The 13,786-nt window shown below is 35.0% G+C and overlaps 1 protein-coding gene across 1 annotated transcript in view; it reads right to left on the reverse strand.

Annotated features, from left to right (window-relative positions):
- Positions 1–956: 956 nt before the first annotated feature.
- Positions 957–13,786, reverse strand: part of LOC125225040 (neuronal acetylcholine receptor subunit alpha-7) — a 216,611-nt gene continuing 203,781 nt past the window's right edge. The window contains exons 12-13 of the mRNA XM_048128530.1: positions 6,033–6,227; positions 957–5,150 (exon numbers count right to left, since the gene is read on the reverse strand). Coding sequence (XP_047984487.1) covers positions 5,066–5,150; positions 6,033–6,227 — 280 coding nt within the window. The 3' untranslated portion in view covers positions 957–5,065. The remainder of the gene's footprint in view (positions 5,151–6,032; positions 6,228–13,786) is intronic.

Here is a 13,786-nt window from a genome sequence, read left to right on the forward strand (position 1 = left end):
AACTGCCGTATCGAACGATTCTTCTAAGATGTTAAGGAAACCGATGTCTCAGTGTCAAAAGCAACGTTTCGTCTATGCAATACGCCATTTTTGATACTGCTGACCTTTATCGTATATAATATTTTAGTTATAAAAGTTCGAATAGGGCCGGAAGACACACAACATTTAATTCCATGGTTGAGCTGATCTAGATTGTGTCTTAAAAAGTACTTCTTAAGTGAAAGATAGCAAGTGCATTAACCCTTTTATACTATTAAGAAGTGTAGCAAAATAATTATTGTATGAAACAGATTCGTAAGACTTCTTATAAGTATGTACCCTTTTAGTTTTCAAAAATAAGTGCGGTTTGGAACGTGGTTGAATTTCAAAATACTAGTAAGATACACAAAGGGAAAAATATGATTTTTCCGACATAATAATAGGTAATAAGATACACAAAGAAAAGACCGAGACGTCACTCAGACATCAAGTCACTGAGTCGTTTTCTGACTTTAGTATAATAAGTTACAAATATGATCAAATTTTATTTATTTATTTATTTATTTAAACTTTATTGCACAGTAAAAATATACAGTTACAAAAGGCGAACTTAATGCTACATGGCATTCTCTACCAGTCAACCTTCAAAAATTGTAATTTTTCAAAAAGAAATAAATATTTATTAATGTACTGCATGAATATAAGTTATGTAATCTACTTTCGAAACTATCTTTGTAAGATGATAAAAAAATGCAGCGGTAGATAAAAATTTAATGTTAAAATATGCATTTTATACTCGATAGAAAAAAATACCTTTGCCCAGGCGAGATAAATAAATAAGCCAAATAATACCTAAAGTATTCGGTTACCGCGATAGTTACTCATGAAATAAAACTATGGAAACGGATTAAATCGCGTATAATGAAACGTCGGGATGAATTGTAAATTCATTATACGCGATTTAATCCGATAATAATAAAGCTTGAAACAGTATAACATAGCTTTAAGTAAGTATGAAATTTCAGCCACGTTCTTTGTAAGAGTTAATTGTATCAAATAAAATAATTTATTTATTAGTTAGTATAACAGCGTGGGTGGTAGAGAATGTACATTAGAGTCCAAAATACCTGTTTCGAGATTAAAGCATTTAGTTCCCTATTGTGCAGTGATGAACAATGTTTTCAGGACATACAAAGTGAACTAGTTGTAGTATATTTTAGTAGGTAGTATTTAAATTATTTTGTTAATAAATGTATGATTTTCAATATCATAACAAATGGCAAGTTTTATAAGGAATAGAGTTTCATAATCCGAAGGTCATTTTGTAATAGTAAACTAACTTGAAGTCTGATTTTACAAAATAGTTGTTTTACTTTTCATTCATATTTGTATGTCTTTTAAACATCATGAAAAGATTTTGTGTATATTTAAATATAGACATATGTAATTACGGTATAGTGTATAGTGGTTCCTTAGTGTTGAAGCGAAATTCGGAAAGAGGTGTTGGTGCTGTTGCCTAAAACAAGACGCAAGTTGAGAGAATAAGGCAGGAAAACACTGATCACTATTTGGACTTTCCACTAATACATAAAATCATGTGCAAATAAAGTGTATGTAACTAGCGTTTGAGCTATAACATGCCAATGCATCGTTTTAAAGCTGGAGTGATTTCTTAAAATAGGAAACCACAAAACCCTACTTAACTTGCTCTTACTGGCAGTGTTTTATTATTCTTAAGTATTTTAACAAAGATAACAAAGTAAACTATACGAACTTGGCATGCGCCATTTGGCACGGTGCGTGTTTACAAAATGGCTGACGCCGCATATCAGAGGGACTACCGCGAACAACATCCGACGTGTTGCCCTCCTGTCACGCTTATGTACAAATTCACAAAAATCACAAGAGACCATACGTCGATCGTGGTTCGCTTAGACGGGAGAATATGAGGAAATGCCGGAAAATGCGTATCGGACGAGCCTGTTGCCTACAGTTTGTGTACTTTGCGTCAAGAAGGTTACAAGTTGCGAAGAGCTATAAAACTTACTTTATATTGACTTGTTGTCTCTTATGAAGGAAAGCTCGTAAAGAAAATTCTCCTCAAGGTTTACCACGCTTCTACTAAACCTACATGGAAAGGCAAATCTCGTACAAATTTCGCCCGTAACTTGAAAGTTCTCCCATGAATATGCCTCGGCGGTCGAGCTTAAAACATTAAAACTTAAAAAGAGAACTTGTAAAGTCTGCGGATGAAAGTGTGCGTCAGTTCATTTCTGTTTAGTTGTGACCCGGTCCAAAGCAGGCGTTTTTTTATATCATTTATTATTTGTAGAAAAATTTTCTACTCGCGTTTAAAATTTAAGTTGAAGACTTTATTGTGAGAGTAGGCTCGGAGGTGAGAAAGATTTTTACTAGAAGAATTGGATTGCATTAATGTTTCATTTAATTTGGTCAAAATTCAGTGGAGGTTGTAAATCCCTATTCTCTCCAGAAGCAAGTTGACGAATATTTTTTAACGCCAATATTGAATTGAATCTGCTGTTCGAGCCGACTCTCGCAATCAGTTCTTAACTCTATTTTAATGAGACATCGGGTCGCGACCACAAGAATTATAATCGTTTCACAACCTCATAATTTTTTTAACAAAATAAGCTTTTAAAACTGGCTGATACTCCGTCGCGGCGGCCCGATGTCCCGACAACATTAACGTTAAATTACTTGTTAACAAAGACCCTAGTTCGTTTTTTTATTATTTTTACAATAAAATCCTCAACGTTATCCTTTATTTATACCCCTATAATCCAACTTAATTTATCATTTATAAACCCTATTTTTTGGCACTAACAAATCTAATTAAATATATATCAATTAATTTTACAATTTCATTTTCCTTATTAATAATTTAATTTCGACAGAGATAGGTAAGTACAATTACTTTTACACGTCATTGGAAAACTCAACTGTCAAAAGTATAGGTAACAATAAATAAAACATTTAGATATAGTGGACTATATAAGCTTAATATGTATAGAGAATTAAAATATTGTAGTTTTTTGTAACAAATATACGGTGTTAAAATTTGCTTTCATGATATTAGTTGAGCACCACGCGATCAATTCAAAACTATATGAAATATATAAAATGGACTAATTGAACAAATTAGATTCTATAAAAGAAGTTACAAAATAATATTAAAGTAGGTACATTAAAATATTCGCTAAATATTAACTAGATATTATATAATATTAACAAACACACATAAACCAAGTAACCATTCAACGATCCCTTACTAACGTTGTTCGATGATAAACACAAAACGATTTCTTATTTTAAATTGTATTAGAAAGAACACACCGAGATGCATAAAATTTTATTCTAAACTAGTGAGCTTCCTTAACATATTTCCTTTATAACCATAGCCTAATTTTTATTAAGGGACACGACATTCACTAGGCTATCACGACATCTATAAGAGCGAAATTGAGGAACGGACATAGATTAAGACGTGAATTAGTGTTATTTTCATTAAATAATACGACTATTATACGATATAGTTTAGTTGCTACGATACGTGCTAGAGGGCGTAAAGGTCACTACGGGAGCGTGGCCTGTTGCGCGCGCGTTGCTGCAACCGCGGCGGTGCGTTAGGTGCGCGGGGCGCGGGCGGGGGCGGGGGCGCCCCCTACCGGAGAGTAAGAGCGTGCGGTGAACACTGTCGTTTATATTCAAATATTCTCATTTTCCCATTCGTGCTGAAACTATTTAATTACAATAAATTCGCAATTCGTACTAGTAACTGTTCCAAAACGAATAATATTCATTGTTTACTGTATTTTTGATATTATGTACAAATACACACGTTATTAATTGATAACCATTATGTACATTATTGATAAACGTCTCCCAAACGCGTCGCTGCCGCGCTCGCTAGGTCGCTAAAGGGACTAGATAAAATAATAACCACTAGAATGCTCCTAGTAAGTATTTCGTGTCGTGCTTACGCTCAATGACTCGAATAAATTTTGATTACTTTCCGATTTATCTACGTCCTTACTACTGCGGTTATGCTCACTTACACAATTGAGATGTAATTGATGATTTAGATTTAGTTTACGCTTTTCTTTTACAATAATTTTAACTATCTACCATTACTTTGGTTCCATCATGTTAATTGTTTATTTGTATCAATTCCATGACTTAAACAATTCCTGGAGCTCCAACGGAAATGAAAAGTAAACAAGTGAACCGAGATCCCGGATACACGCGTCGCGTTGCGTCGCTCGTGACGTGACGCGTCCTCGCGTGTAGATCTACCTTAAAACATAACCTTAACGACGTATTATAAGTCGAGTCTACCAATATTTGATCCTTTATGTTATATACACGTTACTTACTACCCTAAGGTAATGTCATCATCTGTGATCCCTCATTTGCTTAAAGGATTACGACCCGAGCGGGCGTCTCGTCCCTCTCGCCTCTAAGATCCCAATTCCAAAATTAACAACTATCTTAAACGCCAATACAAAATATATATGTCGATTGTGCATGTATTAAAGTGTATTAAAGAAATAATTTGTCAGTAAAATTCTTCAATATCAGTTGTATATTTCGTAAATTGCTTATTAAAATTTTTAGAACAAAAATCTATTCCGCGCGGAGCCAAACCTTTAGAGCGATCCTTTAAAACAATTCATTAAAACCTCTTTTACCTTTAATTAGTAATATTATTACATTTTTAACAAATTATAATTGTCAACGTTTATCTGTATAACATCCTAGTCAACATCACAATCATTTTATAATTATGTCGGACTTACTACGTAACGTATCTATGTTATTTATATTTACCGTCTTTCGACTTGGTTTAGGGACCGTGTGCGCTTGAACCACGTATTTAGATACAATATTATACAGTTTTAAAATTAGACGTATTCACTGCGCCACAGGGTAACAATAATAGATCAAAATGACAGATTGAAATATCTTTTCTAAGATTGACCTATTACTTTGTGGCCTTGGTTAGGGCGCAGGGTATCGTAGTCTACGTTAAGCATAGTTCTCTCTCGGTGCGTAGGCGCGAGCGGCCTCACTGTACGATGATGTGCGGTGCAGACAGCAGCACTGCCACTGTAGCAATGATCGTGAACAGGCTGAACACGAACAAGCAAAACCTGGGGACAAACGTGTTAAGTTAGGTCATGATAATTGGCCAACATGTCAGGTAAACGTCTACTTTTTCTAAGCATGAAAAAGTAAACTTTGCAGACACTGTTTTCCCTTTGGCATATTTTCCTATGCGATTGTAAAATACTTACAGTTTCTGTCGAATACCAACATCATAATTTAGAATATCCTCCAAAGTTCATCAATCATAAGCTATGATTATTAGATACCTAGTTATTTTGATGTTAGAAATACCAACCTGTCCACAACCATAGCCGCAAACTTCCAGTCACTAATGACCTCCGCCTCTTCATCAGCTTTCTTCCTCGCGGTGATGAACTGCAGCTCTCTCAGTATAAGATGAAGCTCCCTGTGGTGTCCGACGCCCACGTCCTCCATGGTTGACGGCCGAATGAAAGAGTGCCAGGAATCATTCTCATATCATTAACTATATAATTACACTAACCTGTCCACAACCATAGCTGCAAACTTCCAGTCGCTGATCACCTCAGCTTCTTCATCAGCTTTCTTCATCCTCGCGGTGATGAACTGCAGCTCTCTCAGTATGAGGTGAAGCTCCCTGTGGTGTCCGACGCCCACGTCCTCCATGGTTGCCGGCCGAATGAAAGAGTGCCAGGAATCATTCTCATATCATTAACTATATAATTACACTAACCTGTCCACAACCATAGCCGCGAACTTCCAGTCGCTGATCACCTCAGCTTCTTCATCAGCTTTCTTCATCCTCGCGGTGATGAACTGCAGCTCTCTCAGTATGAGGTGAAGCTCCCTGTGGAGTCCGACGCCCACGTCCTCCATGGTTGACGGCCGAATGAAAGAGTGCCAGGAATCATTCTCATATCATTAACTATAATTATAATTACACTAACCTGTCCACAACCATAGCTGCAAACTTCCAGTCGCTGATCACCTCAGCTTCTTCATCAGCTTTCTTCATCCTCGCGGTGATGAACTGCAGCTCTCTCAGTATAAGATGAAGCTCCCTGTGGTGTCCGACGCCCACGTCCTCCATGGTTGACGGCCGCACGAAGGAGCGACGGAAGTCGGTGCGGAAGATCGAGCATCTGGGGGAGCTTGAGAGGTCACTCTTTTTTGAAGTAGGGTTAAACTATAGGAGTAGTATGTAGATGGTGGAAAGAAATACTCGTTAAGCGGTCATGAATAGTATCAGTAAGAGTTAAGCAATTATTATGATGCGATTGCGCAAAAATTGTAGTAAAAAATCAGCTTGTTCCTGGCCGATTCCATTCTTTAAATGGTATGGCTCATTTACGACGATTTTAGACCTTATGTAGGTAATCTCTCTATTTGTAGCAGAAAAAAGCCACCGAATACTATCAAAAACTTATAAGGCTAAATGCGTCTATCCAGATTTTTATTTTTGCCAAATTCTTGTCGATCCACCTTGTCAGAATTTAAGAAGCCGGAACGCAAAGGAAAAATTGCGTTTGTAAGCGACTAACGTGGTTCCTGTAATCATATTGCACAAACAACCACTCAGCAAAATGTTTCAAGTGACGACCACATATGTTCTATAATATGCAGTAGGGTGGTCCAAAAATTTTTTTTTTTTATTGTTTGAGCTCCACATGGTTATTTCTACACGAAAACTTATTAAAATCATTGCAACCAATTTTGAGAACAATCAGATTTTATTTAGAGGTCGCTCAAAATAATGCAATAATGCCATACTGAAATGTATGAAATAAATTTGACTAAAGAAAAAATCTTACATGGAGGTATTTTAATGGTTTAATTATATTTTTCCCTATTTCATTAGAGCTAAATAAAACATGAACCGGGCAGTTTGCAATGTTTTAATTATTTCGGTTTTTATTTTATTTAGGAGATATCCAATTTTAAATGTATCTCGAGCGACCTGTAAATAATGAGCAAATGGGTTAAAATTTGGTACATAAACTACTAATTCATAATAGAACAAAGGGAACCATGTGGAGAAAGGATTAGTCATATTTATTTTACTTCCATACAAATGCGGACCACCCTAATATGCAGCGAGTGATATGGTAGCTAATCATTACTTAGAGTATCGGTGCCCAGCTGAACTGCAGAAATCATGCTTCAGAAGCCACTCCATTATCTATATCTATACACATATTATAAATGCGGACGTGTCTCTTTGTTACCTGTTAAATTAAACTGGATATAAAGATAATCTAAGTCCTCGAGACCGACAGAGGGGATTTTTCTGTCTTGGAAACCATTCACTAAGAAAATATACCTACTTATCTCATTCCACTTGGATCATGAGATAGTTAAAATATCGCCTGGTAATGATGCAAGCATTTTGCTCAAATTAAATTATTGCCTTTATCTTTGATCAGGCGCTTCTCAAACTTACTTATTTCAGACGTACAAAATCGCGGACAAAAGCTAGTTCATATAAGTAGTGTAACTACAACTCCCAGTTTATTGGTATTTTAACTTCAGAAAAACAATACTCTATAAAACAATATCAACAGCCCTATCAAAACAGGCCGCACAAACAGGATACGTGTTTACGGACTTCTTCGGCTATTTGTTTCTCTTATTGGACATATTTTTGTAAGAATAATATTGAAGTTCGGAGTCGGGACCTGTGTTTTGATTAAGTCCAAATGTAACAATCTTGAACTTGTGAGCAACAAGCCATAAAGTTGGTTCACAGTAAAGTAATGTACGGTCGCCTAGACGGATCTTTAATTGATTCTTAGCTTGGCAATTTTAACACATAATTAAGGCATATGGGCCAAATTGTCAAAACTGTGGTTCAAAAGTTGTAACCCTGTGTCGAGAGATGGCAATCTATATACAGTCAACAACACAGCTGTGAATACAAAGTGCCAAAACTATGTATACAGAACGTTATTGCCTGTACATTAAGGTATATATAAGGTAGTAGGTAGGTAGGGTAGGTAGGTAAGGTATAGGTAGGTATGCCTGTATATTTGGCACTTTGTATTTACAGCTGTGTTGTTGACTGTACTGTACTATACATTTTTTCTTTAAAAGTAATTCCCTATATACTCGACCTCTTGGTACAAAACATTGCCTTTATATTTATGTCTGCTTCGTTTGTTTGATATATAATTAAAAAGCTGGAAAGATAATATTTTACTTCTTCAGGACATTCAGCGTTCAGCGTCATTATTTTAATAAGGTATCCAATTTAACATTTCATTATGAAAGTATCTTTTACATATCCAGTTATATTCACATTTTACATTTACTGAGCTCAAGCGAGACAATTTGAAGATCTGTAACCAACATGATGAACATTGCGCGTAAGTCCATACTTATTTAAAATATGCAATGGCTACCTAATGATTCTCCGACAATTTTTAGCCGATTATTGATTCGCCGACAACGATTCGCCGAATGTCATTTAGCCGAATAATCAAACTGTCGCTGTCACTTTTGGTCGAATAACGTTACGTAGAATCTTGGTTCGCATACAGTTCAGTTCGCTTCTGTGCAAATTATCCGAATTATTATTGGACATTTTTCATTTAGCAAAATAATATTTTCGTTTAGGCCACGTTTTGTCGAATAACGTTTCACATTTTATACATTGTTAAAATATTTTCGAATGAATGAATTATCGCTGTTGTAAAAAAATACGCACTTAATAGACTTTTTTCTTAAGCAATGTATAATGTGAAATTCTTTTCGTTGCGGTAATAATTTACATACACTGACAACATTATGTTCTTGAACAGAAAAGTGCTAATTTTCGAATGGGAGAAATAAAAATTTTAAAAGTAAAAATTTGGTGAGTTGAAAACAACAATACATAATTTACTAAAATTAATCCTTAGAATCAGAACATACTTATAATGATTAATATAAATAAGTAGTTGAGATAAATGTGAGTTACTCTATAAACGATCTAACAACTACATTTTTGAATCCGTAGAACAGTTTGTACGCAAGTTCCAGCCAACTCACCAAAAAAAAAGACCAAATGATCACTCGACCTATTGTATTTCGACCAATTTTTTGTCGGCCAATTTTTACAATCACTAAATGGTTATTCGACGAAAAGTAAATCGGCGTATCAAATTTCTGCATACCGACTCCGTTTACGAACGAATATTATGCGACATGAGAATCTTCCAATCGTTATTCGGCCAAAAAAGACGTCGGCGAATCGTTGTCGGCGAACCGAAAATCGGCGTATTTTATTTCGGAATATCAATCGGGCACGTTTCCGCAGCGACAGTGCGGCGTATTAGATCTACGGTTTAACACGATGTCCAGCACTGGTAGCCAAATGCTCAAACGCTCACGATAATATCTGTTTCGCAGGTATCTATATCTCTATGGCTCTTGCTTATTGGTGTGACAGAGCCGGTCTGCATTTCTCGGCGTCTGGCGTCGACGATTGCGATTCGGCTACGCTGGCAGATGGTCTCCTCTACAGGTCACAATTTTCAACAGACTCTCATGAAGTTTTGTTCAACAAGTTCTAAGAATAAATGTTTTAACATTTTTTGTGAAAGTAATTTTAGATTTTTTATTACAAAATGTGGAAATTGCCATTAAGGACTTAAGCGTCAAAGTGCTTATGACGAACCTAACGTAGCTGTGATAATGAAGTGTATTGCAGTTTTGCGATTCCAAAGCATACCGCGAAGGTATACAGCTCCCAAATCCCTAGTGTATAAACTAACAAGTCAGTTTGAGCCACTTAGAGCACACACAAAATTAGAATGATATCGTTACTATCATCACTTATGTTGCAGGTACTATCATCAGTTGTGTTGCAGTGCTTATCACACAAATAAATGCCCTTACCGAGATTCGAACCCGGGACGCGGCGTAGCATGCCTGCTGGGGTCACTAGGTCACAACGCGCCAGACCGGTCGGCATTATACTTTTATAACGTCTAGTGTTTATATGTCAAAGTATTGTATTGTAGATACCTATGTAATTTGTTGTAGTGTTTAGTAGTTGTAATTGTGGTGTTAGTGGTAATTTCTTTCTAAATCTGAATGATGTGAGTTAGTTATATTATCGTACATCTCAACTTCACCAATATTCATAGACGTATGTGCAGATAAATATTATACAAGAAGCGAAATATTAAATTAAAAATTTTTCATATTTCAGTTGTACTTATGAACAAAAATCTCAATAGTACTTTTTAGGTCTTGATGTTAAACGTCCATACTGAATTTCTACAACGTATTGTTAAACTTTAGTGCCATCTAAAAACCTCAATGACATTATGGAAAATTAAGCACTAGGATTAATAGTTGAAATTATAATAATAGCTTGGTAGTTAGGCTTATGCCACAATTATGCAGTGTGCCGAGCAAGATTAACCTAATGAACGCCATTACCCGGCTTAGCCCGTGTTACCTTCATGTCGCATTTTACTAATTATCCGGGAAGCTTTCTAGGAAAAGATCGGCTATCGAAAGAACATGAAGTGATCGTGGTTTATTTGTAGGCCCAGTATCGCGAACCGTGTCTCACAGAAAATCCCCTCTTGTTCGCCCTTTGCCCCTCTTGAATGCTCTCTTAGCATCAGCACCTGAGTGCGATTTATTTGCTGGCAGATGGAGTGCTGTGCGCGATGAATTATTGAGGTTCTGCGAGAGGATGGATGTACGTCTTTCAACAGTTTATCATGTATAAAAAAATTTTTGTACTTGTTTTTAGTTTTGCAGTGATTTAGTATTTAATACTGTCATGCTGTATCACTATTTTTGAAATAAATAAAGAAATGAAACAGACAAGATTGATATACAGGATGGAAAAATAAGGCAGGCCCTAGAGGGAAACTACCTTAAATCTTTATGCTGGCTCATTTTACTTTTAAAGAAAACATTATTTTATTTTTGAAAAGAAACAAAATTGCATTCAATGATTTTCTAAAATTCGCTATGGATATGGCGTAAATTGATAGTAAAATAAAGTTAATCTTAGATTTAACTATCATTTTTAGGGTTCCGTACTGCCGTCCTAAGGTAAAAGGCAGCTATTCGACAAAAGCTAGTTTTGAGATAATCGCAAAAAACCTTCTTTTTTGAATTTCTACAAAACGGATTAACTTTTTTTATTATTTCTTTTTGTATATAGTAGGTATAAGTGTTTACTTATTTTAGACATTATTTATGTGTTTGTACAGCGACTGTTTTTTTTTTTAATTCGATAAAAGCCTTTTTGCATAGTATTAAGCTTCAAAAATGGTAGATATTACTAGTCAAGAAAGCGGTAAAACATGCTTTATACGGTGTTCTAATCTAGGATTTTCTCTTAGACTAGGCTATACCGCCGTACATAATCACATACTATCTTATTGCTTAGCAACAATGCCCATCTAGCACTCGAGATTCTAAGTTAAAGGCAGTATCGTAGTTATTCGGCCTTTTTAATTAGTATCCTAGTGAGTTTTCCAGATTTTCGACTGTACTGCTAGTCTAAAAGAACGCATACTATCAAAAAAATCGTATATACGGCTTTATAGATTAGTATATTTGGAAGAAATTGGAACAAAATGCAAATACGGCGTTTAAAAACGTATGTATTAAAGAAACAAGAAAACGCCATTCTGTCCCTATTTACTTAAAAAAAAACTAGATCTATCGATTCTTTTTGGATAGTGATAAATATAATATAATAAACTTTTACAGTACACAATAATACCTGCTCTTTTAAATTAGTCAGTAAGTAGTCAATTATTAGTATCTAATCGTCATTTTTCCTCAAAGCCTAGATGATAAGAGTGCCGTCTGTATACTAAACATACGTGTACTAATTCGGAGTTTTGTGGAAACTTTCTTAAGTTGCTAATGGAAACAAGTTAGTAAGTAATGATAAAAAAGGTCAATTTGTTATTTTGCTTTGAAAAAAAGGTCAATTTTTATATCATATGTCATATGTCAATCTATCGCGTCACTTCTGAGAATTGGAGGCAAAATAAATTATAATTATGTAATTTTAATGCCAAGATGAGAGGTAGAACAACAACGGGTTTTAATTGTGACCAATCTATCTGCAAAGGATTTGGATGACTATGAAATTGGCCGCACAAGATGTGAGTTAGAAAGCAGTTTACACTACCTACTACCAAATGGTTTGATGAATTATACATACAGTTTAGAAGAATTTCATGGTCGCTCCAAAAACCTGGCTCTTTTCTATAAAAAAATTTAGAGAAAAAGATAATATAATTATTATGTGACGAACAGTTTGCAAACAAAAACAATTTTACCAATTTCTATTAGAGATTGTGCGAATATGTAGCAATAGTTCAGTAAGCTAAAGAGCGTCATTCACTGCGGCTGGTTATATACATGAAACAAATACATCCAAAACGCATCCAAACTCAGGAATCTCCCGTCAAAACTCGAGCTCGGAAGTTAAACGACCAAGAGGTACCTCAACCTCTGATAGGGTTCAAATACCTACGATAAAATGATTTTTTGCGAAAAATTTGGGCCAAAAGTGGTTTGGCAAGCAATTTGTCCATTCGTTTTTTGTTTAAGAAAACTTACATTCCTAGATTTACAAGAAGGAATGCCTTCATAAGCAGGTTCTGCTTAAGTATATGAAAGTACAGGGATCAAATATTCTTCTGGTCCGATTAAGCTGCTTTTCACTACGCTCGCCAAGTACCGGTCTGGTATCAAGAGAATGATGTCGAGTTTGTTGCGAAAACATTAAATCCGTCGAACTACCCTGAAATGAATTAAGCTAAGAAACAGATAACATCGAGCAATTCAGAAATGACTGGATTAGTAACCATAAAAATCTTCAACAATGTTACAATACAAAAATTGCGATCCAAAAGTTTATAGAGAGTATCAAAATCAAAGTCAATCAAAATAATTAGTTATAAATTGAATTCGACTACAACAAAATAGTCATTTAATGGATTTTCTGGAAACAGTGGCAGATGACCCCGTAAGTTTATTATATAGGCCTAACTTTCACACGAACATGCCTATGCTTTTTGATACTGGTTATCAAAAATATGGTTATTTTCATATTCAATTTCCTATTATATTCATATTAATATTCCATGTTTGTAAAATAAAACATAGTTGAAAATGTAGACTACTGCCAATACTTCTCCTTCTTATTCCTCATACCCTTATCTTATTTTATGTGGGGTAGGTAGAACAGGTCTTCCTCTTTCATTCTCCTCTTTCGTCATCTCAACACTCATATCTTTCTCTCTAATATCCTATTTCACATAATCCATTCATCGTTGTATGGATTTACCCCTCCCTCTCTATATCAACATTCATCTCTAACGTTCTCATTCATTAATTGCAAATTATTTACTTGTTTTACTGTAAATTAAACCAAAAAGGATAACGTTAAATACTTAAACCGTGGAATATTAATATACCTCATATAGTGTTTGCTGCAAAAAAAACTATATACGAACAACTTTCCCACCGCAAACTACGCTAAAAAGACGTATTTGCTTTCGAGCAATAATATCTGAAAATCGAGTTAAATGTTTGTATCTCGAATAAAAATGACAATAGAAATGATGTAGGAAATGTAAACAATAGTTATTATTGTTAAAACGTATCAAAAATGCAATCATTCAGTATTTTTCCTAACTTCGTTTGGTTTCGATCAATATTTCGCGCGAAAAAA

This window comes from Leguminivora glycinivorella, chromosome 4 (assembly GCF_023078275.1).
Source record: "Leguminivora glycinivorella isolate SPB_JAAS2020 chromosome 4, LegGlyc_1.1, whole genome shotgun sequence".
Lineage (NCBI taxonomy): Eukaryota > Metazoa > Arthropoda > Insecta > Lepidoptera > Tortricidae > Leguminivora > Leguminivora glycinivorella.